Here is a 20,958-nt window from a genome sequence, read left to right as displayed (position 1 = left end):
AAACTAGTATATACAGCAAAAAGAAGCAGACTCACAGATATAGAGAAGAAACTAGTGGTTACTAGTGTGGGAGTGCAGTGTAGGGGTGGAGGAGTGGGAAGCACAAACTACTGGGTGTAAGATAGGCTCAAGGATGTATTGTACAATGTAAGGAATAAAACCATTATTTTGTAATAACTGTAAATGGAAAGTAACCTTTAAAAATTTTATAAAAAAATAAAAACAAACAAAAATAGTCCCATGAAAAATCGGCCTAGGAGATGAGTAGGCAATTCACAGGAGAGAACACAAACAGCAAACACACAAAGCAAAAGAACACAGACTCACTAATTACCAAAGAAACTCAAATTGAAACAAAGATATGGTTGACCTATCAGATTGGCAAAAATTAAAAAGCAATGTATGAGAAAGCCTATCTCTCCACATCTTCACAAGTAGGGTTATTTTATTATTAGCTTCCATAGTGAAACAAATAAAGCATTTGTATAATAAAAGGGCAACTGAACACTGAGAGGTCATATACCTATGTGAATTTCCAAAATGTATTTTGGGGGCTCTCCCCACCCACTATCCTCACATAAGCATCAACCATAGGATGGGGGCAAGTGGAGGAGTTGGGGAGGAAAAAGAGTGTGCTGCCTTACGCATCCTTTATGTGTGAGATTGCAGGGTGAAGGGTTCGGAGATTTCAAAGCACCCATCTTTTCCCTGGTTTTATAAGATAAGAGATAAGAAGCACTGATTTCTAGATAATGGCCAATTATTGATAAATCCAAGCCTCAGGATCTTTTTGTGATTTACCATCAGTAGGAAAATCACAAGACCAAGTTGTGAATCTTCAAAAATATAAATGTCACATATTACTTGGGTTTGGGTAAAATAAAATTTTAATTTTCTACTTAGTACTTTGAAATGTGTGTAATTTTCAATATTCTAAAATTTTGGTTAGATTACCATGAAACTACTAATCCATTTCATCTAACTCAGAGACATTCAAGTGACCACAGCCAATTTCTAGTATCTCTTCTAGTATCTCCAAAAAAATGAAATAATATATACATTATAATATATATAGTATATATAATTTTTAACCTGTAAAAAGTTCAGCCGGGCTAGAAAGTCTGTGATGTAACTTCCTAGGGGTTTAAGACTTGGGTATGATCGTTGGGCCCATATTTCTGGAACCTTTCCAACAAGCAGACTGCCAGAGAGTGCCTCCAAAGCAGAATCCATGACAACCACGCCCTTAATAGCTTTTTCAAGGTCCTGTAGAGTGTTGCGTATAGTTTTAATTAAACTGCAAGGAAAGAAATTGTGTCATCAGCATATATGATAGTAAATACCAACATACAGTCTTTCCAGAAGAAGAAATAGCAGGATACCATTCACAGCTTTATGGGAGTGTATTCCCAAAGTGTGGTCACCTCCCACTTAATAATATAAAGTAATTTTAGGTGATACTTGGATGAACATTTTTCATTTTATTTATTACATATGTATTTTTAAATATAGAAAGTAATATAACTTGCATATCAAAATCGCTGCTTTCAAGGTATTACTGCTTAAGACCAGGCATATTTAAACAGAGAATGATTTAAGGAAAAAATCAGGTAAATAATGTTATAGGTGACATGCAAATATGAAGAAAGTTATAAAGGTATGATACAATGGCTGAAACTTTGGAAACACTGAATTAAAACATACAGTGTATATTCATTTATACCCTTGCAAGTAGTTTGTTTCCCACTTAGGCCCAAGCTGCTAAGAACACCATAAATATACCTGAAGTGAGGGTTTTAGCCTAGAAGCCTAAGCAACCGAGAGATAGTATGTTATGATATGTAAATACATATGGTCTTTGTATAAGAATTACTAAATTAATTAAGGCATCATAGTGTTATAATATGCTTTATTTTAAAATTTCAAAAAGTCTGGAAACTGAAACAAACTTGGAAACACTAGAAAATTCATAACCAAAACAATTCTCCATTCCTTAAGCCAGTATTTAACTGTAGAAAATTCAATTTGAAAATTCAAAGCAGGGGCTTCCCTGGTGGTACAGTGGTTAAGAATCCACCTGCCAATGCAAGGGTCACAGGTTCAAGCCCTGGTCTGGGAAGATCTCACATGCCGCGGAGCAACTAAGCCCATGCACCGCAACTAGTGAGCCTGCGCTCTAGGGCCCGCGAGCCACAACTACTGAGCCCATGTGCCACAACTACTGAAGCCCGTATGCCTACAGCCCGTTCTCCTCAACAAGAGAGGCCACCACAATGAGAGGCCCGCTCCACAACAAAGAGTAGCCCCCACTCACAGCAACTAGAGGAAAGCCCATGTGCAGCAACAAAGACCCAACACAGCCAAAAATAAATAAATAAATAAATTTATTTTAAAAAATTCAAAGCAAATAATTTGTTTGCTATTTTAGGGTACCTAGTCAATCCAGATAGACTCAGGAAGAAAATGGGGGGGGGGTGTATATGTGTCAGTGGCAGAAAAATGACAAGAGATGTATTTACACATAGACCAAGATAAGGCTCATTCTATCTTCAGTTCCTGAGGAGAAGAGCAATAGGTGGATGAGAAATTATGATTAATGAACATTTTTAACCAGTAAAAGCAGATCTCTATTTCATCACCATTTTTACATTATAAAAGATACCTTCCCTTCTGGGGCAGAAGATTTATGCGACTTTAAAAAAGGAGAAAAACTCTAATGAAATGGCAAGTTTTGATAATTTTTTCTTAAAATTTTAATTCAATACCAGTGTATCTTTTTATCAACTTTGGTTGGTAGCATTCTGAATAACTGGGTATAGAGCTCCTTACTTGTTAAATCTTTCCATTTCTTGTACTAAAACAGTATTCATGCTCTCTTCATATCTCACGGGATACTTGAGTAGTGCTGATTCAATGTCAAAGTCATTTGGTAGCTAAGAGAATAGATTTTGAAGATCACATATTACTCTCAGAATAAATAATTAGTTTCATTCGGCTATAATATCAATTATAGCTAACATTAGGCAATTACTATGTGCCAAGTATTATGCTAACTGCTTTCCAAACATTATCTAATATAATCCTTACCATTCACTATTAGGTGGCCATCATTATCATTTAAGTACAGAGAGGTTAAGTAAATGCCCAAGGGTACAGAGTCCAAAAGCGGTCTGTTTAAATCCATAGATCTCTAACACTAAGGCCCATGCTCTTTACTACAGGATAGAATGCTATGAAGAAGATATACATTTCTGAAAAGTTGTGTAATTTTCTTTTGTAAATTGACTTTTATTTTCCATTAATAAAACTGATTTACCATTTCATAACTCTTTTTAATTTATTTCCAATAAATTATCAACTGTCTCAAAATGGATTTGCTTACACCACTATCAAATAATTAATGTGTAAATGTAGCAAGGTTCCAGGGCATAGGGAAAGAGAAGGCCATTGAGTGTCTGATTTCAAAGAGGCATCTCAGAGACACTTGAGGAGAAGTGATAAAGGGGACTTTGGGGTTCGTGATCAAGCCCCAAGACAATGGAATTCATACTCTTAAAGGGGCAAAGGAATTTCCCTATGGGGGAACTCCCAAACTAAGAAAGTTGAGCTGCCCAGACTGTCCCCAGGCAATGGTCCTTGGGTGGTACAAAAGAATTCTAAGTCATATTAGGTGGTGTCACTCAAGGCACATTTGGCTCAGCACAAACATTCTACCCCAATTAAGTCCTATATGCCACTTCCAGGTAACTTCCTGCTAGGGATCTTGTAAGAGCCACCATTTTGGGAGGGCAAGAACCTTGCCCTGAAGAGATAAACCACACAAGAAGAAGGGGCTGAGGGTGAGAAGAGGCAAATGGCAGAAGCAGCAGTCCAGGGGTGGAGGTTGGAGGAAGCTAGTTTGATTTTACCCAGGGGTAGAAGGCAGTGTTGCTCCCTTCTCCTCTCCAGTGGCCACAGCCAGGCTTAAGGTGAGTAGGCTCTACTTAAGGACTGGTGTAAGGCAAGGGTACCAACTGTGAAAGTAGAGTAGGTGCCATCTGTGGATTTTCAAGGCAAACGGGGTAGGGGTCAGGTTCTGCTCTGTCAGAGTGCCTGACACTGAAATATGGGGATAATTATAGTATTTATCCTGGAGGGGAGTTGTGAAGGTCTGTGCTTAGCACCATAAAGTCCTCTTAGTAGTTCTTTATTGAATTTAAGACACAGAAAAAAATGAGAAAAGGGATTATCATTCCACTTTACCAAGAGGGCTAAGTACATTGGGCTGTAGCATGGGGGGAAAAAAGGCTGTAGCTGTTAATTTAGTGCTGCTCTTATTTCCCTGTGCCTCCTCACTTCTGAAGGTATAGATTAAAAACCATTCCCTCCTTGAACCAGCAAGTTCAGACCATTTCCTCCATTTAAAAAAAGTAGGCCCACCATCTTTATTTAGAAATGATAATAAATCATATATTCAGTAGCTTATCCACAACTGTAGTTACTAAGAACTTACTATTTGCCAGGCATTATGCAAAGCACTTTAATTTAATGATCTCCTTAATGTTCACAAGAACCTTATACAGTTGGTACTATTATCACCACTTTACAGATTTGAAAACTAATGTTCAGAAAGGCAAAGTATCTCACTTAAGGTCATAATGCTGCTAAATGGAGTTTTCAGATTGACATTTCAGTGCCATTTTGATTTATGTTATATTACAAGTAACATATCTTAAGCTAAACATTACCTTGTTGAGAATATCTTTGGTAATTTCTAGTAGAATCTGGTCAGCACTTCCTGAGGATCCTGTCTGTTTGGAGCCTCCTTGGGTGAGGAGCAAGGACTCGAAGAGGATTTTTGTTTGTTGAAGATCTTTGGAGATATCAACATTTTCATGTAATCCAAATATCTCAGGGTGTTGAGTAAAGGGAAGTTTCTACCAGAAAATAGATTCAACAAGCATCACATTTTCACTGGATACGTTAATTCATAAGGTAGACATGTGCAGACCAAAAAGGGTTAAAAATCAACTAAACATCAAACAACAGAGGAATCAAACTTTTCCAGTTTTCAGTAACTACTAGAAACAAAATATATTGAAAGCTGATCGAACCATAGTACTTGTCCAATCCTATACATTATGGGGGACTACTTCACTATTTGCTTTTTAGAAAAATCACACTTGAATCTAACCCTATTTTCAGTGACATCAGTTACCTTAATGAATTCAATGTACTCATTATAAGTGCCTTTGGGAGGTGCAAAATAGTTTCCACTGGGAGAAAACTTATAATGAGAGTTTTCAATTATGTGTGCGTTATAAAAGTCAGCCAGCATGGTTAAGAGGAGACGTCTGTCCCAATCATCTGTCACTCTTCCTCCATAGTTACACTCTCCAGTCAGGTAAGAGATAGCTTCAAATGGAATTGTATCATATTCATTTATAAATAGCTGAAACAAAGGAAAAATGAAATGAGAAAAACCTTAAAGTATTTCACTTCATTTCCATTTTAAGATGGCCTTAAATATCTATCAATCAATCAATCTATACACATGGAAGTGGGGTTGGAAGAATTATCATCATGGTTGTTTTGAAGCCCCATGTCATAAAGGCCCTTATCACAGCACAGAAGCAGAAAAATACAATATTCTGTGGTTGTCTAGTTGGATTAATATATTTGGTAAAACATGACAGAAATAATGGGAAAGTATTGGAGTTGGACAGACCTGAGTTCAAATCTCACCTCAACGGGTAAATTTACTTCTTAGCTTTGGTTTTCTCCAAAATAGGGATAATACTCACCTTACAGGGTTGCTGTGAGAATTAAAATTCATGTAAGTAATGTGCCTAGTTCAAAGTCTGAGTGAGTAGGAATTTATAGTGGACATTTGATCTTTTTTCTTTGGTGGGGGGATGCTGACCATCTCATGCATTTCATGTTTCATTGTAAGTCTACAGAAACTGAAAAAGCCAACCACTCACTTTCTCAGCCTCCATTATGGCTAAAGCCTAGGCTTGTGACCTGGGCTTGGAAACTCAGATGTAGCCATCCTAGACTGAACTGGGGTTTAGGGTGCAAAGAAGCAGGAACAGCAAAGAATTTTTTTGATGACATCAGAGAGTGTGCAGTAGACTAGTGTCTGTGTGGCAGTTATGAGCTGTGGTGTCTACTATTTAATAAGAGTAGAAGGAATGCTGTTACCAGACATGATATGATTCTGGATATGACTGTGGATGCCTTGGCTCTCCAGCCATCTTGGTGATTCTTTGACCTACCCAATATTCTTTCAGTAAATTCCTTTTCTACTGTTTTTGTTGACTGATAGAGCTAAATTGTAGATCTGACTGAGTGGAGGCTAAGAGTAGAGTATAGTGAGGACCTATATAAAGCCAACACTGAGGAGGGCACTGCAAAAAGAAAGAACTAGGGTCCTTGATGGCAACACTTTTGTTGAATCAACCAACTCCAGAGTCTGTCCTTCCTCTGCAACTCTTTTTTATGTGAGATAAAAAGTTTCATCATGGTTTAAGCCAGTTTGAATCAGGTTTCCCATTATTTGCAGCAGAAAAATGCAGATGGAGATTATGCTTTATAAGCCAAAATTATAATTATTAATACCATCTAGCCAACTATTAGTGGTGTTGGGAGAACTGAATAAGTCATTCTAAGCAAAGGGAATTGCCTAGTGCCTGGTACACAGTGATCCTCCATCAATGTTAGTTCCTTTCTAATTTTACCTGTAGTTGTCGAATACTGATGCGTAAATCTGATTCATTAAATCCATATGGAATATTCCAACCAAGAGGACCAAATTTCTTTCTCTCTTGCACAAGGGCATGAAAAAAACAAACTCCAAAGAGCAACTTCTCCCATGCCTTTAAGATAAAAATATGCAACAAGAAAAAATTCTGATCAGATTTCCATTACTAAAATGAGGGGAACTGATGATCTTTCATTATAAGATTCTATGATCATATATCTCTACAAACTTTTATTTAGAAAGACTATCCGAAATAATGCTTACTATAAAAAATATTAATCTTATGACTTATCCAAAACCTCCAAGCTAGACAAACTACAATAACATTATACTTTATTAAAATGCAATAGTGCTGGAGAGACATGCCAAGATGGCAGAATAGGAAGACCTTGAACTCACCTCCTTCCTTGATACACCAAAATTACAACTACTTACAGAGCAACTATCTATGAGAACAAACTGAAGGTAGAAGAAAAGATTTTCCACAACTAAAGACATAAAGAGCGAACCACAAAATGGGTAGGAGGATCAGAGACATACTGTAGTCAGGACCCAGTTTTGCTGACCCACAAATGAGAGGAATATCACAATTATAGAGGTCCTCCCCAAGGAGTGAATGGTCTGAGCCCCACATTGGGCTCCCCAGCATAAGGGCCCTGCACTGAGAAGACAAGCCCCCAGAAGGCCAGGCTTTGAAAGCCAGCAGGGCTTATGTTCAGGAGAGCTGGTAGGCTATAGAGAACAGAGACTCCACTCTTAAAGGGTGTGTGCAAAATCTCCCTTAGTACTGATGTTTCCTTCCATGCAGGGAAACTTCAATTAATGTAACACTCCTGGATTTTCTCCATCCTTATACTCACTGGTGGAGGGAGGAGTACCTATCTGATGGGTAAATTTGGGGAAAGTCAAGCAAATATGCTTTGCTCAGCTTTTCCCTTTTCTCTCTTAGAAGTGAGCTTCCTGCAGGGAAGGAAGTTTTCCTCTCTTCCTCTGGGTAGATAAATGTACTTAATTCTGGGTTCAGTAATACTAAGCCCACTTGTTCACAGATGTAAACTACATCTTCCAACGTAGTCTATATCAGTAACTAAGGTTATAATTTGGTTCCCGTATATTTGTACTTTTTCCTGTTTCTTAACTGGTAAGAATTTGGGCAGAGAAAGGGAGTGCTATTTATCGGAACTCCTAATGTCCTCAATACCATGTGCAAAACTTTTTTATATATGGATACGTTGAAGAGTGTTATTAATATGTCAAAACATTATTACTAGAATTTCCATGAAGGCAGATTTTTTTGGTGATGGCAGTGTCTATTTTACTCTCACTGCATTATATCATACCTAACAAACATATTTGTTGAAAGAATAAATAAATAATGTTAAAATAGATTGCTACTCTTGGGTCTTAACTGTCTTAATCAAATGCACTGTTGGACTTTTGTACAAACTAAGAAATATTCATTCATTCAACAAATATTTATTTGAGTATCTACTACATGGGAAGCAGAACACAAACAACTGGGAATAAAATAAGATAGGTACAATTTCTATCCTCTTAGGAAATGCCTGAAGTTTAATATTAAATAAAATATTTATGTTTTCATATTTTTTCACTATAAAAACACATTTTAAAAGTTCCAGAGGCTGAATATTACCAGTTCCTTTCCCTCGCATCCACTGAAAAACTGAGGATCAGAAACTGGATGAGTGAGATATGATTGGAGGAGATTTAGCCGAAGACCCGTAGGAGGCTCATTAGTCATTTTTACTCCATTCTGTAGAATTGTTACTGGGAACTAAGACAAAATAAACAAAGAGCATTACTCTAGATAACCAAGTCAAGTCCTAAAAATACATACACTAGTGGATTAAAAATAGGTATAAGGGAGGACTCCAGAAATATTTTTAAAACCTCTTAAACCTCTTAAGGTTAAGCATTTAAGACATACAATGTATCAATAACACATAACCAAATAAATGTACTAAACTCCATAGGAAATAAATATACTTTTGGAGATGGGTAACTTGTGAGCCAAAGCCTAAAGGACGAGTTACAGCTTTCGGGAGAAAAATCTTCACATATTTTTTCCAACATGGGCATCCAGGAGACAGCGAGGTGACAGTTCTGTAGGCAAACCCAAGTTCCTTCCTTTATTGCTGCGTTAATCATTTTTGTTGCAATTGGTCCTTGTCCCTGTCCCAGTGAAATAGCTTGAAATTTATTTCCAGACATAGCTTTATCATTTGCAAATTTCAGTAGGCCTAAGAGGGCACAAAAAAAAATGGTTTCACTGATTACTCTAAAATTATAAAATATGCCTTATGTTTCAGTGTATAAGTATTTAATTGTTAAAAATTCTAGTTAGCTTTCCTTATAAATACCAAATTTACTAATTTACACTCATCTAAGAAATAGATATTGAACAAGATGATTTATTTATAATTTATTAAGTTGACATTATGCACTTACTGGCCATGGGATCTGCTCCTGGAGATAACACAAAAATTAAGGGAATGGTGCAATTTGAATCCGAATAACTCTTTGCCAAATCAAATGGTGGAGGCTCTACAAACTTTTTCCCTAGTTTGTCAGTTACATAGTTAGTTATGGCTGGAGTTATCTGTTAAAGAGAGAAAAAATACTATCTTTAGAGTAACTTTTATTTCACATAACAACTTTGATTATTACTGAAAACCGACAGAGTAAACTATGAGTCTAATGGATAAGAAAAGCATGCAGCATATCATAGGCAAAGCGTTAATTTTCCTAATATATAAAAGGTATCTATAAATTGATGGGACAAGACTAATAATCCAAAAGAAAATGGGCAAAGAAGATAAACAGTTTATAGAAAATGAAATAGAAATGGATCTTAAACATATGAAAAGATGCTCAACCTCATTTCGTATAGCAGAGACTGCAAACTGTCCCCATTCTGTGTCTCCTTTTGGTAACAGAACCCAAAGTTTTCCCAACCTTTCATGCAGCTAGATGTGGCCATGTGACTAAGTCTTGGCCAGAGAAATACAAATAGACATTATATATGGAGCTTCCAGATCCTATTTTTTATAAGGAAACTGTTTGCCTTCAACACTCTCTTTTCCTGTTCAACGGATGTGGGGTTCATGACCCAGCTTCAATCTCACTGACAAGGACCACACTTTAGGAGTCTTCTCTCGCATGAGAGAAGGAACTTGAATCTCTCGATGATCTCAAGAACAGAGGTGCCCTGCCAGCCCTCAAGCAATACTCTGGGCTGTTAGGAGAGATAGAGAAAATAACTTCTATTTTATTTCAGCTACTATATTTTAGGTCCCTTTGTTACAGCAGCTTTGTCTATACCCTAATACTTATAAATAAGAAAAATACAAATTATAATTATACTTAGATACCATTTTTCACGATCAGCTTGTTATATAAACGGGACAAAGATAGCCTGTGTGTATTTACCCCTGGATTGTTTATTTTTCACAGTAGGCTAAAACCTGTTAGTCCAAAGGTCCACTGGCACCAAACTCAAAATGTTACATATCCAACTGTTTTAAACATAGCCCAAATAAGCAGATTTTTAACCATTTAGAGTCTGCCTACTTTTCACCCAACATCTGCTAGCCATAAAAAGATAAGCCCCAGGATATAAAGACCCCAAGCCACTGCTGCCCTTCAGAGCTCTGACACAGAGGCTCCCAGCCGCCATGCTGATAAATAATGTCGCCCAGACACCACACAAGTCCCCTCTCCATTAGGAATTCCCTCGCCTTCACCTTTCCTTTGGAGTTGTGGAACTCCCCTCACTCCCAGCCTCTGGACAGACACCTGCTATGAGGGATTTCTTCCTCCCCAACAAACAAACCTGTCAAAGTAACATCTAATGAAACTCATGTGCGTTACTGCCACCTTCATCAGCCCCAGAATCCTCAATCCCTCTGCACAGATTGGCAAAGATCCAAAAGTTTGGCAACAGGGCTTCCCTGGTGGTGCAGTGGTTAAGAATCCACCTGCCAATGGAGGGGACACGGGTTCGAGCCCTGGTCTGGAAAGATCCCACATGCCGCGGAGCAACTAAGCCCACGCACCACAACTACTGAGCCTGTGCTCTAGAGCCCATGAGCCACAACTACTGAGCCCATGTGCCACGACTACTGAAGCCCACATGCCTAGAGCCCCTGCTCCACAACAAGAGAAGCCACCACAATGAGAAGCCCGCGCACCGCAACAAAGAGTAGCCCCCGCCCGCCGCAACTAGAGAAAGTCTGCACGCAGCAACGAAGACCCAACACAGCCAAAAATAAATAAATAAATAAACAAACAAACAAATAAATAAATAAATAAAAATTTTAAAAGTTTGGCAACATACTGTGTGGGCAAAAGTACAGGTAAACAGATATTTTCATACACTGCTGAGGAAGAGCAATCTGTTATAACTTTCATGGAGAACAATTTGAAAGTATCCATAAAATTACAGAGGGCAGGGGCTTCCCTGGTGGCGCAGTGGTTGAGAGTCCGCCTGCCGATGCAGGGGACACGGGTTCATGCCCCGGTCCGGGAGGATTCCACATGCCGCAGAGCGGCTGGGCCTGTGAGCCATGGCCGCTGAGCCTGCGCGTCTGGAGCCTGTGCTCTGCAACGGGAGAGGCCACAGCAGTGAGAGGCCCGCGTACCGCCAAAAAAAAAAAAAAAATTACAGAGGGCAAATCCACTGACAGCAATTTTGTTCCTAGGAATTTATTCTGATATATAGTTGCACATATGAGAAATGACTTTTGAATAAGGTTATTCATTGCAGCATTTTTATAATTAATAATATATAAATATTATAAAGATCCATCAATAGAAACTGGCTAAAGAAATTATTGTACACTCATATAATGGAATACCATGCAATTGTAAAAAAAAAAAAAAGAAAGAGAACACTATTTATGAATTAGTAGAGAAAAAAGCAATATGCAAAAGAGTGGATGCTACAGTTTGTGTTGAAAATAAATGGAAAAAGAATTTATATGTATATACATTTATATGTGTATAAAAGGACAACAAGAAGCAGATAACATTAACTGCTTGAGAGGAAGGATGATGAATGGCTGAGAGATGGAGACTGGAGGAACACTTTTCATTGTATTCATATATTCATGTGATTCAAAACAGTGCATCACTTTTGAACCACAGGAAGATGTGACTTATTTATAAATTATATTAAAATTAATTAAAAATAAAAGAATGCTGTTCATCAATATTAGCAGCAGAAAAATCAGTACAAAGAGGTATCAGACATTATCGTCTAAATGCCAAACGACTTTCTAAAGGGAATGTGTAGGAATTTGATGGAGAGAGGAGTGATCATCACAGGCTTCTTTGGTCCTGGAAGGTTTGTGGAATACATGGGGAGGAAGGATAGAGGCTTCTGTATGGGTAATTTACTGTAGTTGTGAGCAATTCTGTAGTTTTAAATAGTAGAAGTTTCAAGGAGAAGAATAGTAGAAGTTTCAAGGAGCTTCTATATGGGTAATTTTGTGTAGTTGTGAGCAATTCTGTAGTTTCAAATAGAAGTTTCAAGCTGAAAAGAGGTCTGATTAGCCAAGGTAATAAGACTGCAAAGCTTTACTTTTGTCATTATTCTACAGGTATTGACAGGCTCCTGAAGGTTTTTTTTTAATAAAGAGCTCACAATGACATAGCAGCTTTTTTTTTCTTTCTTTAATGACTACACATGAGCAGTGATGAAATCCTTTTCATCCTTTTACCATTAACACCATGTAGAGTTTCTACCTAGCACAGGAGATCTTCAGTATACATTTTTTAAGGAAAGGGAGATGCTGAGGACACAGAGACCTTGCTCCGCATTACCCTACGGCACTGGCCAGGGGCAATGCCCCCTGACATGATGTAACTGCAATCGAGTATGATAGTTTTCTAGAGAAAAAGTATCTTGTTCCAGTAATTTAACATGAGAAGAAGTTATAAGATTTTTCTATAATATTAAAATATATATTTTAATCCTTCATGTAAGATACTCTAGAGAAGAAATTATGGAGACTTTAACAGACCTGGATATGGGCTTTGTGATGATTAATTTTATGTGCCAGCTTGGCTAGGGCACAGTATCTAAATACCTGTTAAGGTATTTTTAAAATAAGATTAACATTTAAATCAGTAGACTTTGAGTAAAGTAGATTACTCTCCATAATGTGATTCGGCCTCATTCAATCAGTTGAAGGCCTTAAGAGAAAAAAGACCGATTTCTACTGAGGAAGAGGGAATTCTGTCAGTAGACCACCTTTGGACTCAAGCTGCAACATCAGCTCTTCCCTGGGTCTGCAGCCTGCAGATTTTGGACTTGCCAGCTTCTCACATCATGTGAGCCAATTCCTTAAAATCAACAGAATCCTACTGATTCTGTTTCTCTGGAGAATCCTGACTAACACAGACTTTAACTGAATTTGGTTTAATGCAATTAAATTCAACTCAACTCACAGTTATTTATTGAGATGTCCAACTATCTGCCAGGTACTGCTTTAAGTCCTGGAGATATTGAACTAAATAAGACACGGGTCCTGACCTCAAGAAGCTCAGAGTCCAGTGGGAGACCCTCCCAAATAAACAGACAATTATTGTGTATTCCAGTGTGGTCAGTGTGGTGTTTAAGCACAGGATCCCAAGCATGGCAGACAAACCAGTAACCCCACACGTGGTAATGAAACAACATCTCCACTGGTCGTCAGAGAGCCATTCTGTGGAATGCAAAGAGGCAGGGGTTTCCCAGATGCAGAGCTACTCATTCCTAAGTTTACCATGAACAAGGGAAGCTATTTGTGATAAAATAATGAATAAAGCACCGTTTTGGCCTTCAAGGGACTTATTTTCTAGTGAAAGGAACATATATATATATATATATATATATATATATACATACATACAACTATCAGGTAGGAAAGAATGAGGAACATTTTAATAACGTACAAAGGTCTTTGGGAGTTAGAGTAAGGAGAAATACTTAGAAGTCATGCAATTATATAGGCCTCTGTTTGAACCTACTCAGAGACTGAATGAAGCATTAGATAATGCTCCTTGTGAAACTTTACTAAAAACATAAAATGTAAAAAAAAAAAAAAAAAAAAGGAAACAGAAAAGACAGGACCATTGCAATCACTTTCAATACCTTCATTTTATATGTGGTTGTAACTGGAACTCAGAAAGGTGAAGTGACTTACTCAAAGTTTTAAGTTACATATATAAGTATAGCTTTTAGTTTTTTGGGTTTTTTTTAACATCATTATTGGAGTATAATTGCTTTACAATGGTGTGTTAGTTTCTGCTTTATAACAAAGTGAATTAGCTATACATATACATATATCCCCATATCTCCTCCCTCTTGCGTCTGCCTCCCCCACCTCCCTATCTCACCCCTCTAGGTGGTCACAAAGCACCGAGCTGATCTCGCTGTGCTACGCGGCTGCTTCCCACTAGCTATCTACTTTACATTTGGTAGTATTTATAAGTTAGCTTTTAGTTTTTTGTTTAAAATTTTTCCTTTCATAACACTATAACACTTTTCTCGAGTGTATGAAAATTGGTATCAGCCTATTTATTTCACCTAAAGAAAGATTTTTGTGCATGTTTGAACTAATAAAATTATGACACATTCAAGATTTTCTACTATCTTCTGCTTCTAGTCAATATGGAGGAAAGGGACCAGATTTACCTTCTTGCCATAAAGAACTAAAAAATGGGCAATATTAATGAAACAGCCATTTTCAGACATAAGGCTGTTCAGACAATAGGTGGTACAGGATAGTGATCCCTGATAAAAAAGAAACAAACAAGGTGAGACCTATTATTCCCTTGACTTTCCTCTGGGAGATACATTCCAGACTGTGGAACAAGGAGAGCAACTGAAAGTAGTACAACACAGTGTTGCTGAGTTGAGAAGACAGGAATCAGAGCTCAAGGAGGCTCAGGCTGCTGGAATTTACAGAGTTCAAATTTGAAGGGAAGTATCCAGAGAAAGAGCTCAGGAATCTGCATAATATTGTCCTTGTATCTTTGCTGAACACCATGGTATGTATACATAGGCCAAGCAAAGAGTGACTGGGGAGCTGTGAACTTGGGATATGAGGAGCTACCAGAGTTCATGAAAGGCTGGGAATCATTCAAGTTCCCAGTAGCCACAATGGAGAGTCCTTGGTGATCACTTGGGACATTCAGTAAAGGCCCTAGAAGGACCACACTTTAGCCATGGAACTAAACTATTCATGGAGTAAAGGCTATTCTATACCTGCGCTAACAAATCTTAAAACAATCTTTGAAAGGAGCAATCTGAATTTAACAGTATAGTCAAAGGGGTAGGTAAACCTTTTCTATAGAGAAGTAGATAGTAAATATTTTAGGTTTTTTGGGCCACATACAATTTCTGCTGTTTATTCTTTTTCTTTTTTTTTTAATTTACTTATTTAATTTAATTTATTTTTGGCTGCGTTGGATCTTCGTTGCTGCACGTGGGCTTCTCATTGTGGTGGCTTCTCTTGCTGCAGAGCATGGGCTCTAGGCATGCAGGCTTCAGGAGTTGTGGCATGAGGGCTCAGTAGTTGTGGCTTGTGGGGTCTAGAGTGCAGGCTCAGTAGTTGTGGTGCACAGACTTAATTGCTCTGCGGCATGTGGGATCTTCCCAGACCAAGTGTCCCCTGCACTGGCAGGCAGACTCTTAACCACTGTGCCACCAGGGAAGCCCTATTATTTTTCTTTAAAACAATGCTTTAAAATGCAAAAATCATTTACAGTTCATGGGCTGGACAAAAATAGGTCACTGGCTAGATTTGGCCCAGAGGTGTTGTTTGCTAACCCTGAACTAGCAGAACAAAAGTCAACAATCTTTAAAGGAAGATGACAAATCAAAATCATAAACAATGTCCAGCATCCAATCAAACATTACTGGGCATGCCAGGATGTGGGAAAATATAATCTATAACCAAGAGTAAAATCAGTCAATAGAAACAGATCCAGAAATGATGGAATTAGCAGTCAAGGATTTAAAAACTGTTATTATAACTGTTTTCAAGTATTTAAAGAAAAATATAAACAGAATGAAAAGAGAAATAGAATATATAAAAAAGAACAAAATGAACATTCTGTAAATGAAATATACAGTTGCTGAAACAAAAATTAATTGGATGGAATTAATAGCGGATTAGACACTACAAAAGAAGCAATCACCAAATTTAAAGATAGCAATAGAAACTGTCCAAACTGAAGTACAGTGATACAAAGGATTTTAAAATAATTAACAGAGTATCAGTCAGCTATGGTATAATATCAAGCAGTCTAATGTATACTTAATTGGAATCATGGGAAAAAATATTTGAAGAAATAATGGCCAAAGTTTTTCTCAAGTTGAGGAAAACTATAAACCTACTTATCCAAGGAACTCAATGAACCCATGTGAGCATCTGAAATAAAGGTTAAAGTACCAAATAACAATAACTTTAAACCTAGTATTTCATAAATGGCAAATTATCTGGGTTCCAAATAGAACACATTTGTCTTTTACCTTATCAGGTCTTAAGCACCGAAGAATTATGATTTTCTGTAGTTCATTTAGCCTCGTATCCATTGGTGCTGGAAACTTAGCATTGTGTGGCTCTTTACTATTGTAGATCTCCCGCCATTCAGCTATATTGTCACAAAAATGATTCCTAATGGAAAGAAAAGCTTAATGATTATCCTTTCATTGGGAAAAAATTTTAAAAAGAGATTGTTGAATGAGGAGATGAATCAAGATAGCTATAGAACTATTTTTTAAAAATCACTAGATTAAATTTAAAAATCACTAGATTACAAATTTACCCATCACTATTCAATGCTAAGTCATTGTGTTTAAACAATTACCTGAGTCCTTTGAATGCAGGAAATTCACTTGCACGACAGATTTCCTCCCAGCTTTTATCCTGTAGCCAAGTTGGATCAGGATTTTTCTCAGAACCCTTAAGACTTACACCTCCAGTTAAAAGAAACATCAGTTCCTGGTATTCAATCTCTTTCTTTGCCCTGTGTTCCCAAAATAAGGACTGCTGTAAATTGTTGTTTTAAAATTGAATGAAGTCAATTTCTGCTTATATAGCCTGGATAAAACAATCAGAACTGACCTACCCTACTGCTATAAACAACTAGAAACTGGAAAAAAATAAAAGAAACAATTGTTTTTAGAAATTATAATAGCTAGTGCAGGACTGTGGTCCATGAAAATAAGGGAGACAAGGTGATCCCCATGATTGCCTCAGCTAACCGCCAGGAGGCACTTTTCAGACTACAAAGCATGAGGGTAATCAAATCAGAATCTAGGAGTACTGCTGAGTTGAAGAGACAGAGATCAGAGTTAAGGAAGGCTAAGGTGGCTGGAATTTGTGGGCAGAGTACCAGAAGGGAGGGAGATACATGGACAAGGAGCTCCAGAAATCTGCATACAAATCCTTTTGATTCTATTGCTAAATGCTGAGTTATGTATGAGTAGGGTAAAACCCCAGGAGGCCAGGCAAAGAATATCTGGGGAGCTGCAAACTAAGTAGCTACCAGAGCTCACACAGGACTGAATATATGAGTTATTGCCAACTAGAGTTGAATCTTTATTGAACACCAGAGGAATTCAGTGGTGACACTGGAGATACTTTAGTAGTGAAGCTAACCTAGCTGTAGAATAAAGTCTACTCTAAAACTGTCATAAGAAATCTTAAAAATAAGACTTGAAGAGGTCAAACGAATTCAGTATAATTTAAGTACCTGCAAAAGTAAAGTCTAGTGCTCTTTAAAGGAATAAAAAAAAAAGAGAGAAAAACAAATACTGTATGCTAACACATATATATGGAATCTAAGAAAAAAAAAAAAAGGTCATGAAGAACCTAGGGGTAAGACAGGAATAAAGACACAGACCTACTAGAGAATGGACTTGAGGATATGGGGAGAGGGAAGGGTAAGCTGTGACAAAGTGAGAGAGTGGCATGGACATATATACACTATCAAATGTAAAATAGATAGCTAGTGGGAAGTAGCCATATAACACAGGGAGATCAGCTAGGTGGTTTGTGACCACCTAGAGGGGTGGGATAGGGAGGGTGGGAGGGAGGGAGACGCAAGAGGGAAGAGATATGGGAACATATGTATATGTATAACTGATTCACTTTGTTATAAAGCAGAAACTAACACACCATTGTAAAGCAATTATACTCCAATAAAGATGTTAAAAAAAAAAAAAGACCCAGCACTTACCAATGTAAAATTCACAACATCCATAACCAGGAGAAAAGTCAGTACATAGATACGATGTAGAAGTGATAGAGATGATATAACAAGCAGATAAGAATGTTAAAAGAGCTATTATAAACATGCTGAAGGAGTGAAAGCGAAACATGAACATAATGAAGAGAGAAGTGGGCAAAATAAAAAATAACCAAATGAAACTTGTAGAGATAAAAAATTAAAATCTGAAAGAAAAATTCACTGACTTTTTCTCAGATTTACAGAAATTGAAAGTATGCATTACCAGTAGACCTACACTATAAGAAATGTTCAAGGAAATTTCAGGTAGATGGAAATTTGAACCAACAAAAAAGAATAAAGAGCATCAGAAATGGTAACTAGTAAATAAACATAAAAGACATTTTTCTGTTACTTATGTCTCTTTTAAAAGTAATTGACTCTAGCAAAATAACAATGTGCTGTGGGCTTTATAACATATATACAAGTAAAAGGTATGACAATAAAACAAAAGCTATGAGGGGAAAGATAAAAGTATATTGTTTTCAGTTCCTATATATATATGAAGTAGTATAATTTTACCTGAAGATAGACTATAATAAGTTCAAAGGTATACTATAACCCTAAACAAATCACTAAAATAATAAAACATAAAATTATAGCTAATAAACCAACAAAGGAGATAAAATGGAATCATAAAAATACTCAATTTAAAGAAAAATAGATTTATAGAGACATGGATGAGCCTAGAGACTGTCATACAGAGTGAAGTAAGTCAGAAAGAGAAAAAGAAATATCATATATTAACATATATATGTAGAATCTAGAAAAATGGTACAGATGAACCAGTTTGCAAGGCAGAAATAGACACACAGGTGTAGAGGACAAATGTATGGACACCAAGGGGGGAAGGGGGGTGGGATAAATTGGGAGATTGGGATTGACATGTATACATTAATATATATAACACAGATAACTAATGAGAACCTGTTATGTAAATAAATAAATAAATAAATAAAAATAAAACCCACAGGTTAAAAAAATAAATAAAACAGACACTAAGTTCCCCCCCCAAAAAAGAAAAAAGAAAAATAGAAAATGAGGAAACATGCAACAAAGAACAGATGGGCAAAACAAAATAAATCATAAGATGGCAGATTTAAACATAACTCTATTATCTCATTAAATGTAAATAGTCTAAACAATTTCATTAAAGGTAGTGATTATCAGATTGGATAAAACAAGTAAGACCTAATTACATGCTGTCTATAGACACAGTTTAAATATAAAACAAATAGGTTAAAAGTAAAAGTATGGAAAAATATATACCATGCTAACACTATTCAAAAGAAAGCTGGAGGGGCTACAATAATATCATACAAAGTAGATTTCAGAGCAATAAATATTACCAGGGATTTTAAAAAGTCAAGTTAATTTATTAAGAGGACGTAACAGTCCTAAACATTTATACATCTAATAACAGAGCATCAAAACACAAAGTAATATTGATAGAACTGCAAGGAGAAGTCTCTATAGTTAGAGATTCCAACTCTCTCTCTATAACTGAACAAGTAGATAGAAAACCAATAAAGACATAGATGATATATGGACCATCTTGACCTCCTTGACATTTTAGAACATTCCACCCAAGAACAGCAAAATACACATTCTTTCCAAGAGCACATAGAACATTTACAAAGATGGATCATATTCTGGGCCATCTAATGTCTCATTCATAAAATTTCTGGAACAGGAATAACTATAGAGACAGAAAGCAGATCAGTATTACCTGGGGCTGGAAGTAAGAGCAGGAATTGACTAAACTGGCAAAAGGAAACTTCTGGGGATGATGGAAGTGTTCTAAAACTGGATTTTGGTGATGGCTGCACAATTATATAAATGTACTAAAAATCATCTAACTGTATTCTTACAATTGGGGAATTGCATAATGTGGCAATTATACCTAATAAAGCTGAAAAAAAGAGGATATCTCTATTGAGTGACTTCCATTTTTTTAATAGAAAAAGGTGCAAAAGAACACTTACAGTATATTCCCTTTGTGTAAGAAAGGAAAATAAGAAAAACATAAACAAATTTATATAAACACACACACACACACTTCACAAAAATTTACTCGAAATGAATTGTAGACCTAAATGTAAAATGAAAAACTATAAAATTCCTAGAAGATAACATAGGAAAAAATCTAGGAGGCTTTAGGTATGGCAATAACTTTTTAGATACAACACCAAAGGCATGATCCATGAAAAAAAGAATTGATAAGGTGGACTTCATTAAAATTTAAAACATTTGCTCTGCAAAAGACAGAGAATAAGAAGGCAAGCTACACACTAGGAGAAAATATTTCCCAAAGATGTATCTGATAAAGGACTGTCATCCAACTCAACAACAAATGATGAACAACCAAACTGATTAATAAATGGACAAAAGACCTAACAGATGCCTCACCAAAAAAGATATAAAGATACCAAATAAGCAAATGAAAATATTTTCAATATTATATATCATTAGTGATTGCAAATTAAAACAAGATTACACTACGCATCTATTAGAATGGTGAAATCCAGAACACTGACAAGACCAAATGCTGGCAAGGTTGTGAAGCAACAGGAACTCTCATTCATTGCTGGTAGAATACAATGGATTAAGGAATGTAAACTATATGCTTGTTGAGCCTCTTCTGGGATCTGTGATGCAGAATGGGTTTAGACTTTCACTTAGGACCCATTTTCAAAGTAATTTTCACAGAGAAAATATTAGTCAAGAAGGAAAATCTTTTAATATTTTAATGGTCCCATGAGTGAGAAAATAAAGGTGCTCCTTCAGCACCTTCCCCTGACCAATATGTTCTGGCCCCTGAGTTTTTGCTTTTTCCAGAGTGTGGGTCAGTTTCAACATTCAGGACACCAAGGACCACAAGCCAAGATTCCTAAAAATGCTGAGGTGCTGCATGG

At 36.7% G+C, this 20,958-nt stretch overlaps 1 protein-coding gene across 1 annotated transcript in view; it reads right to left on the bottom strand.

Annotated features, from left to right (window-relative positions):
* DNAH12 (dynein axonemal heavy chain 12) overlaps positions 1-20,958 on the bottom strand; it is a gene marked incomplete at its 3' end in the record, with an annotated part of 226,000 nt that overhangs the window by 11,137 nt on the left and 193,905 nt on the right. Inside the window, exons 61-70 of the mRNA XM_079713687.1 lie at positions 16,622-16,780; positions 16,284-16,428; positions 9,212-9,362; positions 8,750-9,003; positions 8,397-8,537; positions 6,720-6,857; positions 5,198-5,431; positions 4,728-4,916; positions 2,830-2,933; positions 1,093-1,297 (exon numbers count right to left, since the gene is read on the bottom strand). Coding sequence (XP_079569813.1) covers positions 1,093-1,297; positions 2,830-2,933; positions 4,728-4,916; positions 5,198-5,431; positions 6,720-6,857; positions 8,397-8,537; positions 8,750-9,003; positions 9,212-9,362; positions 16,284-16,428; positions 16,622-16,780 — 1,720 coding nt within the window. The remainder of the gene's footprint in view (positions 1-1,092; positions 1,298-2,829; positions 2,934-4,727; positions 4,917-5,197; positions 5,432-6,719; positions 6,858-8,396; positions 8,538-8,749; positions 9,004-9,211; positions 9,363-16,283; positions 16,429-16,621; positions 16,781-20,958) is intronic.

The sequence above is a fragment of the Hyperoodon ampullatus genome (assembly GCF_949752795.1).
Source record: "Hyperoodon ampullatus genome assembly, chromosome: 10".
Classification (NCBI taxonomy): Eukaryota; Metazoa; Chordata; class Mammalia; order Artiodactyla; family Ziphiidae; genus Hyperoodon; species Hyperoodon ampullatus.
The sequence above is the reverse complement of the archived record's forward strand: the minus strand, read 5'-3'. Positions and strand labels throughout refer to the sequence as shown.